At 41.4% G+C, this 12,323-nt stretch overlaps 1 protein-coding gene across 1 annotated transcript; it reads left to right on the top strand.

Moving 5' to 3' along the window:
• The first annotated feature begins 672 nt into the window (after positions 1-672).
• On the top strand, positions 673-1,710 carry LOC148571862 (uncharacterized). Its single transcript, XM_088507334.1, has 3 exons — positions 673-955; positions 1,157-1,266; positions 1,357-1,710. Exons 1-3 carry the CDS (start codon positions 673-675, stop codon positions 1,708-1,710), a joined length of 747 nt encoding a protein of 248 aa, XP_088363460.1.
• Positions 1,711-12,323: the final 10,613 nt, after the last annotated feature.

Genomic DNA, 12,323 nt, shown 5'->3' with positions numbered 1-12,323 from the left:
CCTCTTAAACGCGCAGCAGGCCTTCCTTGAGAACGATGTGCGGTTCCTTGATGGGGAGTGCGACGCCTACTATGGGGCTGAAAATAGAGGGAGCCGGGTGAGCTCCGATCTGGGGAGCTGGCAGGTCCGCGACGACGTTGACCGACCCCGAACCGGAAGAAGACCTAGGGCGAGTCATGTTGGGGGGGCAGGTTTTGACGAGGAGGAAGACAGCCCTCCAGGCGCAGTGGCGAAGAACCAGGAGTGCGCTACAGCAGAGTCAGGAACGCTGAGAGGTGAAGATGGTGGAGACAGGCAGGCGGCTATGGAAGAGGGAGAGGTAAGCATGGCTGATGGGGTTGCTGGATCAGGGGGTGCATATAGTAATCAGGCTGAACAGGGGGTTACGGAGCGGAGGATGACCACTAATACGCTGGATTTGAACAGTAATCAGGTTGATGGGATCCAGACAGATGAACAGTACATAGAGGAGCAATTATTGGAAAATAAAAAAACCTTGGAGATGGCTTTGGAATCAGGGGCATTACTATGCAATGAGGAAGATGACATAATGGAAAACCTTCGGGCTCAAAATGAAGAAATAGCACAAAAGAGGAAATTGGTGAAACAAAAGGCAAAGTTGCGATGATACAGACCAAAAACTAAAAACCAGGTGTGTAAAAATAGTTCAAAATGACTTTCTGTTCTTGGAATGTAAGGGGATTGCGGGGTGATGGGAAGATAAAAATGGTGAAGGATTTGAAAAATAAATTTAACCTGAGCATGTTAGGCTTGATTGAGACTAAGAGACAGGTTGTGACAAGATTCGACGTCAATAAGATTTGGGGAGGTTCTGGGACAGGGTGGGAATATGTAGGGGCGGACGGTGCATCTGGGGGACTTTTGATGATTTGGGATGACACGTTTTTTCATATGAACAACTGCTATAAGGGAGAAAGATGGTTATGTGTAGAAGGTGAAGTGTTAAAGAATAGCTTTAACTGTGCTTTTTTCTTGATTTATGGTGCACATAATAGAGAAGAGAAGAGCCAAGTGTGGAAGGAGTTGAGTTACATTGCTGGGTTGTGCCAGATCCCCTGCTGCTTTATGGGGGATTTTAATGAGATAGTGCATACAGAGGAATGAAAAGGTACTGTTAATCTGCCTGTATCCACAGAAGAGTTCAAGAATTGGATTCAGGACGTGCACTTAGTGGACCTGCCACTTACAGATCGCAAGTTCACTTGGTTTCGAGATCGCTCGTGCAATCGACTTGATAGAGTGCTGGTAAGTGTGGAATGGTTAGAAGAGTTTCTTGAGACTCGGCTATGAGGAGGACCAAGAGGCCTGTCAGACCACTATCCTATTATTGTGGAGGAGCGGAGGATGAAGGGAAGTCCTAGGCCCTTTCAGAGTCTCGACGCGTGGTTCACACATGACGGCTTCCTTCGAATGGTTAAGGAGGAATGGAGGGGTTTAGGGGAGCTGCAATTTACAGATAAATTGAAGGCGCTAACGGGTCCGTTGAGAAGTTGGCACAAAAGCAACTTTGGCGAGATGGACAATGAGATCTTGAAGTTAGAGGAAGAGATCAAAAAGGTTGATGATATGGTAAGTACTGGAGTGTATGATGCTACTATGGAGGCTAGAAGGAAGGCACTAGTTACTTGCTGTGAGCGATGGTATGTGAGGAAAGAAATCCACTGGAAGCAAATGTCTCGATCTCAGTAAGCCAAGGAAATGGACAGAAACACAAGGTACTTCCATAATATAGCGTCGTCAAGAAGGAGGAATAATCGGATTGATAATCTGGTAGTCAATGGCAGACTGATAAGGAACCAAGCTAGAATTAAAGTAGCTATTAGAGAGTTTTATAAAGATCTGTATCATCGGGAGAGCTCTCCATTACTGGGGCTCAGAGATGGGCTGGTGGGAAGGGTAAATGAGGAAGAATCGGGGTCCTTAGAGGTGATGCCATCAGCTGAGGAAATTAGACAAGCAGTGTGGGATTGTGAGTCCTCAAAGGCGCCAGGATGTGATGGGTTCAACATGAATTTCATTAAGCGATGCTGGGATGAGATTGGAGCAGAGTTCACGGGAGCGGTTATGGGGTTCTTTCCGACAGCCAGGCTACCCACAGATTCCAATATTACGTGGGTGGAACTGGCCCCAAAGTTCACTGGTGTGAAGGAGATGAAAGACCTCAGGCCTATTAGTATGGTTGGGTGTGTGTATAAGATCATTTCAAAGGTTCTTGTTAGGAGGATGAGAGCAGTGATGCCTGGGCTAGTAGGGAAGACTCATAGTGCTTTTGTGCAAGGTAGAAAAATTCATGATGGGGCTCTCATAGCATGTGAAAAAGTGCACTAGCTTAAAAGGAGAAAGGGGAAGGCAGCCATAATCAAGCTAGATTTCTAAAAGGCTTATGGTAGAGTCAAGTGGAGCTTTGTGGATATTGTGCTGGAAAAGATGGGGTTTGGTCGCAGGTGGAGGGCTTGGGTTATGGAGTGTGTGACCACAGCTTTAATGTCAGTTTTAATTAATGGATCACCAACTAAACCGTTTAAAATGGAAAGGGGCTTGAGACAAGGGGACCCGCTTTCTCCGTTCTTATTTGTGTTGGTTGTGGATGTACTGCATAGAATGATTGGTGAGGCAGTAAGGAACGGCCGTATCTCCCCTTTGCTGGTTGGTCGGTACAGTGTGGAGCTCTCACACCTTCAGTTTGCTGACGATACTATACTATTTTGCCCACCAGATGAGAAGACTATGCAGAATTATAAGTGGCTACTGCACTGGTTTGAGTTAATGTCAGGGCTCAGTATCAACTTCGACAAGTCCAGCTTGATTCCACTCAATTGTGAAGAGCAGTGGGTATAGCGTATGTGTAGATTATGGGGTTGCAAGGAAGGAACCTTGATAAACCACTATTTTATGGTTTATCTTATGTTTAATTGAGTGGTTTCATCAAGTCTTCACCCACTTATTCATACTAATTGCATGGTTTTATATTTCCCTTCCTAGTTTTATTCTATGGTTGAAAACTTGCTTCCTAGAGATCTTTAATTTGTATATTTTAAATACTCCTTTGTACCATTCGATGCCGTGATCCGTATGTTAAGTGTTTCAGGCTTTATAGGGCAGGAATGGCTTAGAAAATGGAGAGGAAGCTTGCAAAAATGGAAGAAACACAAGAAACTAAGGAGATGACCAGCGAGCACCGACGCGCACGCATGGCTCACGCGAGCACGCGGAATGGAGAAATTTGCAGCGACGCGTGTGCGTTCCTGACACGTACGCGTGGATTGGAGTCTACACAAAAGATGCGCACGCGTGGACGACGCGTACGTGTGACAAGGAAAAAATGCCAAATGACGCGCACGCGTGACTGACGCGTATGCGTGACCTGCGCGATCTGCAAAATTAACAGAAAATGATAGGGGCGATTTCGGGTCGTATTTTGACCCAGTTTTCGACTCAGAAACACAGAATAAAGCCAGGGAACAAGCAGAGACTCAACACACAGAGACATACACATTCACATATTCTCATTAGGATAGTTTTTAGGTTTTTAGATCTGAATCTAGAGAGAATTACTCTTCCTCTAGGTTCTGTTTACATTCATAGTTTATTGCTTTTGCTTTTGAATACTGAAGAGTCATCACCTCCGTTGAAGATACTATTCTAGTTTGTTTCTTTACTTACTCTTTTATTTATTCCATATTCTTAATTCTTGTTTAGAGTGGTAATTGGATTATTTTCATGGATTGTTAATGCAAAGGATTACTTTTACTTTTAATTAATTTTGAATCCCTATTTTATTTAAATTACCATATCTTCTTCTTATATTTCTACAAGTGTTATATTCATGTCAATGGAGTAGATTCCCTACTTGACATGGGGGTTAATTAAAAGGAGACACTTAAGTTAGAAGGCTTAAGTGATGGTTAAATTGGAAGTTGTTGGTTAGTTCTGTATTTACTAACGCTAGACCTTCCCAAGGGAAAGGACTAGGATTTGCGAATAAGAATTAGCTCAATCATTTGATTTTCCTTTATTTAGTAAGGGTTAACTAAGTGAAAACAACAACCTTTTTGACACTACACTTAAGAGATCCCAACAAGGATAGAACTTCCGATTAATCATTCCCCCAGTCAAGGCTTTTTAATTTGAATAATATAAATTTCTTTTAATTTTCATTGCACTAAATTACAATTGTTTATTTTTTGTTAATCAATTCTCAAAACTCTCGGAAAACTCCTGATTAATAAATTAGCACCCTTTCTAGCAACTTGTTGGGAGACGACCTGGGATTCATACTCCCAGTATTTTTATTCTAAATTTTGTGACAACCTTTCTAAATTGATGAGGCGAATTTTTACTGGTTAAGAGCTATACTTGCAACGCTGTTCTATTATATTATAATCTCTTAATTGGTCTAACTTTTGCCGCTCGTCAGTTTTTGGCGCCGTTGCCGGGGAGTTGCAATTGTGTGATAAATCATTAATTAGTGTACATATTTTTATTCTTATTTGCATATTTTATTTTTATTTTATTACCATGAGCTGTATGTTTCTTTAATTGAATGACGCGTTCACTGCCTGATCCGAGCTTCGCTGTATTTGATCCTGAAATTGAAAGAACTCTTTCACGTATTAGGCGAGCTCGGTGTAGGTTAGCCTCTGAGGGTGGTGAAGTGATTGTTATCGATTCACCAGTCTCATCTGAGGGTGAATCTGAACCGCCATCTGAGAGAGAAACAAGCTCTTTTACTACTGATTCAGTTGATTCATGTGCAGATAACATGGCAGCACCTAGGAGGATTACTCTCCAGGAAGCTGGAGCCCCAGATTTTACACTACAGCCATATCAAGTGCATCATCCAACTCTGGCTGCAGATTTTGAGCTGAAGACTACATTAATCAACTTGATGCCCAAGTTTCATGGCTTACCTGCTCAGGAGCTTATCAAGCACCTAAGGGATTTCCAGACAGCCTGTTCTACTGTAAGGCGTCATGGTGCGAATGAAACTTCTATTCTGTTAACCACTTTCCCGTTTTCTTTTGAGGGAAAGGCGAGGGAGTGGTATTACCCCCAACCTGAAGCGACTGTTACCAACTGGGATACGCTCATGAGAGAATTCTTGAAAAAATACTTTCCAGCTGAAGTTACAGACAGACTGAGGAAAGAGATCTCCTACATTGTTCAAGGAGAATCAGAGACTCTTTATGAGTACTGGGAGCGTTTTAAGAACCTTCTAGACGCATGCCCCCATCACATGATTGACAGGCTAGTGTTAATCAGCTACTTCACTCAAGACATGAATCCTCGGGATAAAACTAAACTAGATGGTGCTAATAATGGTTCTCTGAAAAAGTACAAGACTGCAGATGAAGCATGGCAACTGATCAGTGACTTAACTGAGTCTACCAGGAATCACAGGCACAGGAGCAGCCACTCAAAAGCTATTGCAGAAGTTTCCTCTAGCACTGAGACTTCTGCTCTTACACAGAGTATATGTGAAATGACCAACCTACTGAAGCAAATGCAGTTGAACCAACAACAACAAGCTCAGCCTTCTCCACCACAACAAAGCCAACAGTTAGTTCTCCAAAGAGTATATGGAATCTGTGCTGATTATAGTCATTATACTGATGAATGCCCGCAGCTCCAACAAGAAGACAATATTGTGGCAGCTACTTATAACTTCTATGACCGCTCGAATCAAGGATACAATCAACAAGGCGGCAACTACAACCAAGGTGGGAACTATAACCAAGGATGGTAGGACAACTCCAACCAAAGTTGGAGAGATAATTCCAACCATGGCTGGAGGAACAACTATAACAGAGGAGGCAGAGATAACAATGGAAACCAGAGGTGGAATAACAACGACAGTAGAATCAGAACCAACCTTACAGAGCTCCTCACCTAAGACATTCACAAGGACCCTGATAAACCACAACTTTATGGTTTATATTGTGTTTAATTGTGTGGTTTTATCATGATCCTTACCCACTTATTCATTAATTTAGCATGCATTTATATTTCCTTCCTGAAATTATTACATGATTGAAAACGGCTTCCTAGGGACTTTTAATTATGCATTTTAATTCTCCTTTATTCCATTCGATGCCGTGATCTGTGTGTTAAGCGTTTCAGGCTTTATAGGGTATGAATGAGTTGGAGATTGGAAAGGAAGCTAGCAAAAATGGAAGGAACACAAGAAATTGAGGAGATAACCAGCGAGAAGTGACGCGGCCGCATGGCTCATGCGACCACGCGGAAGAGGAGAAATCGCAGTGACGCGGCCGCATGGCTTACGCGACCGTGCGGAATGGAAAAGCACAAGCGACGCGGAGGCGTGGACGACGCGAGCGCGTGGCAGGGAAAAACGTGAATGACGCGTCCGCATGGATGACGCGATCGCGTGACATGCGCGATCTGCATAATCTGCAGAATTTGCTGGGGGCGATTTTGGACCCTATTTTGACCCAGTTTTCGGCCCAGAACAGCAGACTAGAGCCAGAGAACATGCAGAAACCAAACACAACATTCAATCTACAGAGTTTTAGTTTTAAATCTAGTTTTTACTCCTCCCCTAGGTTTTCTATCTACACATTCATAGTTCTTAGGATTTTAATTTTCTCTTGCTTTTGCATTGGAATATTGAGAAGAGTTATTACCTCATCAAGACTTCGTCATTCTAGTTCGTTTTCTTTACTTGGCTTTACTCTTCCATGTCCTTTGCTTTGTTTAATTTTACCATTGGAATATTTTTAGGATTATTTAATACAAGGATCACTTTTATTTTTAATTGACTATTTTGATTTTTATTTACAATGTCTTTCTTTAATTCCTTTTCATATGATATGAATTTTACATTCACAATGAGCGAGTAGTTTCCTAACTTGATGGGGAGTTGATTGAAAGGAACCCTTGAGTTGGAAAGCTTAAAAGACAGATTGTAATTGGGTTTATGGTTGGATTGTCTTCTAGTCACTAACACTAATCTCTTTTAATTAAGTGGATTGCAACTTGTGAACAGACGTAGCATTCCAACTTGTTTGACTTTCTCTTACCTAGTAAAGGATAACTAAACAGGACAACCTTTAATTGTCAATTAATCCTAAGAGTATTCCAACAATAATAGGGATTCCAACTAATCAACTCCCAGTCAAGGCTTTTATTTACATTATTCAAATTCTCCAATTTAATTCCCTGTTTACTCAACTCAAACCTTTTTGAAAACATCTGATTAATAAAATAGCATACTTTTCTACAACTCGTTGGGAGACGACCTGGGATTTATACTCCCAGTATTTTAATTTTAATTTTCTGTGACACCTTTTTAAATTGATAAGCGGATTTCTGGCGAATTAAGAACTATACTTGCAACGTATATATTTTAACAATTTTTAATTCGCTAATTTCTGCTACCATCAATTTTTGGCGCCGTTGCCGGGAAGTTTCAATAGAGTGCTAAAGTTATTAATTAGAATTTATTTATTTGCATTTTATTTTATTTTGATACTATGAGCTGCATGTTTCTTTCGTCAAATGACGCGTTCACTTCCTGATCCAAGCTTGCCAATATTCGATCCTGAAATTGAAAGGACTATTTCACAAATAAGGCGAGCTCGGCGTCGGTTAGTCCTCTCTGAGGGCGGATCTGAAACGTCAGTTGAAGAAGAAACCAGCCTCCGTTCTACTGATTCGGTTGATTCACGTACAGACGACATGGCAGAACCTAGGAGAATTACTATCCAGGAGGAAGGAGCCCCTGATTTTACAATGCAACCGTTTCAAGCGCATCACCCAGCAGTGGCTACAGATTTTGAAATAAAGACCGCACTGCTCAATTTGATGCCCAAGTTTCATGGCTTACCTGCTCAAGAGCCTATCAAGCACCTGAGAGATTTCCAAGCAGCCTGTTCTACTTCAGGCGTGATGGTGCAGATGAAACTTCAATTTTGCTGAAAGCTTTCCCGTTTTCTCTTGAGGGAAAAGCAAGATAGTGGTACTACACTTAACCCCTAGCAAATGTATCCAACTGGGATACACTCAGAAAAGAATTTCTGGAAAAATTCTTTCCATCTGAAGTTACTGATAAACTAAGGAAAGACATTTCCACGATTGTTCAAGATGACAACGAGACTCTCTTTGAATACTGGAAGCGCTTCAATAATCTTCTGGAAGCATGCCCCCACCACAGAATTGACAAGATAGTGTTACTCAGCTATATCACACAGGGCATGAGGCCCCAAGATAAGACCACATTGGAAAGTGCTAGCAATGGGTCTATGAAGAAGTACAAGACCACTAATGAGGCATGGCAATTGATCAGTGACTTAGCTGAATCTACTAGGAACCACAGGCAGAAACAAGGCCATTTAAAAGCCGTTGCAGAAGTATCCTCTAGCAGAGAGACTACTGCTCTAGCTCAGAGTATCTGTGAAATGACCAACTTGCTGAAGCAGATGCAATTGAATCAACAACAAGTTCAGCAAGCTCAACCTTCTCCAGCACAACAAAGCCAACAGTTAGTCCCACAGAGAGTCTGCGGAATTTGTGCTGATTATAGCCATTATACTGATGAATGCCCGCAGCTCCAGCAGGAAGACAACATGGTGGCATCCACCCATAACTTCTATGACCGCCCCAACCAAGGGTACAATCAAGGTGGAAATCAGAACCATGGATGGCAGGATAATTCTAACCAGAATTGGAGGGACAACAATAACAGAGGAGGTAGAGATAATCAGGGAAATTAGAGGTGAAATAATAACAACAACAGGCAGCAGAATCAATCTTACAGAGCACCTCACTTGAGGCAATCCCAAGGACCACAGAATACCCAATAGCAGACCTCTCAATTTACTCATCTTTCTTCATCTCCTAATGAAGAGTTACTACAATCTTTTGAGCGAAGACAACTGACCATGGAAAATAACATTATGAATAACATTAATGCCAGTCTGAATGGTCTGGCCTCTACTTTGCAAGCTCTTGTCTCACAGATTGGATCAATGCAAAATTCTAGTAACCAACCTTCGAGCTCCACTGGAATCCCCTCTCAACCATTACCCAATCTAAAGGGAGGCATTAATGCCATCACCCTAAGGTCCAGAACCACACTGCAGGAGAGGAATTAGGAGGAGCCAAGCTCACCAGACCATGCCTCAGCTGAAGAGGTAGTAGAGATAGAAGATGTTGAAGAGAAAGAGGACATACAGGACATAGCTGAAAAAGAAGAAGCTCAACCACAGGAGGAAGCACCAAAAGGCACAGACACTGCAGAAAACACCACTCCCATTCTATTTCCACAACTTGCAAGGAAACCCAGGAAGCAGCTGGAACCCAATTCCAAGATGGTAGAAATATTCAAAAAAGTTGAGGTAACTGACCCTCTTTTTGATGTTATTCAATAGGTGCCTAAATATGCAAAGTTTCTAAAAGATTTATGTATACATAAAGACAAAATTAATGACTTAGAAACTATTCCTTTAGGTAGTTCCATATCTGCTTTAATAGGAGGATTACCTGAAAAGTGTAGTGACCCAGGTCCTTGTATAGTTAGTTGTACTATTGGTGGTGTAGTAATTTATGATTGCATGTGTGATTTAGGAGCATGTGTTAGTATAATGCCTTTGTCTATATATGATATTTTGAGGCTCCCTCCCTTAAAAAGGTCGGCAGCTCGTTTTGTGTTACCAGATAAAAGCATTATTACAGTGGTTGGAGTTGTTGAAGATGTTTTAGTGAACATTAAAGGGCTTACATTTCCCACTGATTTTTATATCTTGGAGATGCCCCATAATGACTCAGATAAGCCATCATCAATCCTACTTGGAAGACCATTCCTGAAGACATCAAAATTCAAATTGGATACTTTTTCAGGAACATACTCTTTTGAAATAGATGGCCAAATAGTAATCTTCAATCTGAATGGAGTCATAAACAACCCTCCAGAAGATCATTCTATCTTCCAGTGTGATGTCATAGATGAAACTGTAGCTGAAGTTCACAAGGAAGAGTTAGAAGAGAGGCACACTGGACAAGGTCCAAGTGTGGGGACCCTCTTGATTGACAATGAGGGCACCTCAGTATTTTCATAAGCTCCAGACAATCCAGTGCCTGCCCATGATCAGAACTTGGAATTAAAACCTCTTCCTCCACATCTCAAATATGCTTATCTTGAAGATGAGCAGAAGTTTACAGTTATCATTGCAAGGGAACTCACTTCACAACAAAAAGAGCAGTTACTTGATGTACTGAGGAGGCATAAGAAGAAAATTGGGTGGAGTTTGGCAGACATAGTAGGCATCAACCCTCAAGTATGTGAGCACAGAATATTTTTAGAAGATGGAGCAATACCAGTCCGTCAACCCCAAAGAAGATTGAATCCCACTATCTTGGAAGTTGTCAAAAAGGAAGTGACCAGACTGTTGGAAGCAGGTATCATCTATCCTATTTCAGATAGTGAATGGGTTAGCCTAGTACAAATGGTGCCCAAGAAGTCTGGAGTCACTACAGTGAAGAATGAGCATGGAGAGCTCATAGCAACTAGAGTTCAGAACGCTTGGAGAGTCTGCATTGATTACAGGCGTTTCAACCAAGCCACCCGTAAGGATCACTACCCACTTCCATTCATTGATCAAATGCTGGATCGCCTGTCAGGTAAATCACATTATTGCTTTTTAGATGGTTACACAGGTTATTTCCAGATTCATATAGCTCCTGAGGATCAGGAAAAGACCACTTTAACATGTCCTTTTGGGACTTATGCTTACAAGAGAATGCCCTTTGGCTTGTGTAATGCACCAGCTACTTTCCAAAGGTGCATGATGAGTCTTTTCTCTGATCTTATTGAGGACTGTATGGAGGTTTTTATGGACGACTTTAGCGTCTATGGTGATTCTTTTAGCCTTTGCTTAGATGGATTATCTAGAGTATTAGATAGATGTATTAATACAAACCTTGTATTAAATTTTGAAAAATGTCACTTTATGGTAAAACAAGGGATTGTACTAGGACATGTGGTATCTAATAATGGAATTTCTGTAGACCCAGCAAAGGTGAATGTTATTTCTAGTTTACCTTACCCCTCCTCTGTGAGAGAGGTCCGTTCGTTCCTTGGCCATGCAGGTTTTTACAGGAGATTCATAAAGGACTTCAATAAGGTAGCACTCCCCTTGTCCAGATTACTGCAGAAAGATATTGAGTTCGAGTTCAGTGAGGATTGCAAACAAGCGTTTGATAAGCTGAAGACCGCTCTGACTCAAGCTCCAATTGTGAGAGGACTAGACTGGAACCAGCCGTTTGAAATCATGTGCGATGCTTCCAACCATGCAGTAGGAGCAGCGTTGGCTCAGCCTGAATGCAAGGATCCTTTTGTTATAGCTTATGCGTCTAAGACTTTAGACGCTGCCCAGTCCAATTATACTACTACTGAGAAAGAGCTTCTTGCTATTGTTTTTGCTCTGGATAAATTTTGAGCTTATTTACTTGGTACTAGAGTAGTAGTGTATTCGGACCATGCAGCTTTAAAGTATCTATTAGCTAAAAAGGAGTCCAAACCAAGGCTTATACGTTGGATACTACTATTACAAGAATTTGATTTAGAAATAAAGGATAGGAGTGGTAACCAGAATTTAGTGGCAGACCACTTGAGTCGCCTTGAGCACATTAAGGATGATTCTACTCCTATAGATGATAATTTTCCATTTGATAACCTACAAGCAGTATCTGAGGTAGTCCATTGGTATGCACCTGTAGCTAATTATCTAGTTAGCCGCACATTTCCTCCAAACTTTTCTAAGCATCAAATAGACAAGCTGAAAAGCGAGTCTAAATATTATATATGGGATGACCCATATTTATGGAGATGTGGCGCTGATCATGTAATTAGACGGTGTGTGCCTCAATCAGAATTTCAGTCTATTTTAGAGGCCTGTCACTCATCTGAGAGTGGAGGACATTTTGGCCCTCAAAGAATAGCAAGAAAGATCTTAGACTGTGGATTCTGGTGGCCTACTCTTTTTAGAGACACTGCTGAGTTTTGTAAATCTTGTCTTCCATGCCAAAAATTTGGTAATATATCCAGGAGGGATGAAATGCCTCAACAAATTATGCTTTTCTGTGAAATTTTTTATGTTTGGGGCATTGACTTCATGGATCCATTTCCAAATTCTAATGGTTATTTTTATATATTGTTAGCTGTGGATTACGTTTCCAAATAGGTGGAAGCAATTCCTACCCGCACTGACGATGCTAACACTGTTGTTTCCTTTGTGAGAAACCATATTATTTGTCGCTTTGGATCACCACGAGCAATCGTGAGC

This window comes from Arachis ipaensis, chromosome B3 (genome assembly GCF_059453495.1).
Source record: "Arachis ipaensis isolate K30076 ecotype BB chromosome B3, ASM5945349v1, whole genome shotgun sequence".
In the NCBI taxonomy this organism is placed as follows: Eukaryota; Viridiplantae; Streptophyta; class Magnoliopsida; order Fabales; family Fabaceae; genus Arachis; species Arachis ipaensis.
This window is presented reverse-complemented; position numbering and strand designations above follow the sequence as displayed.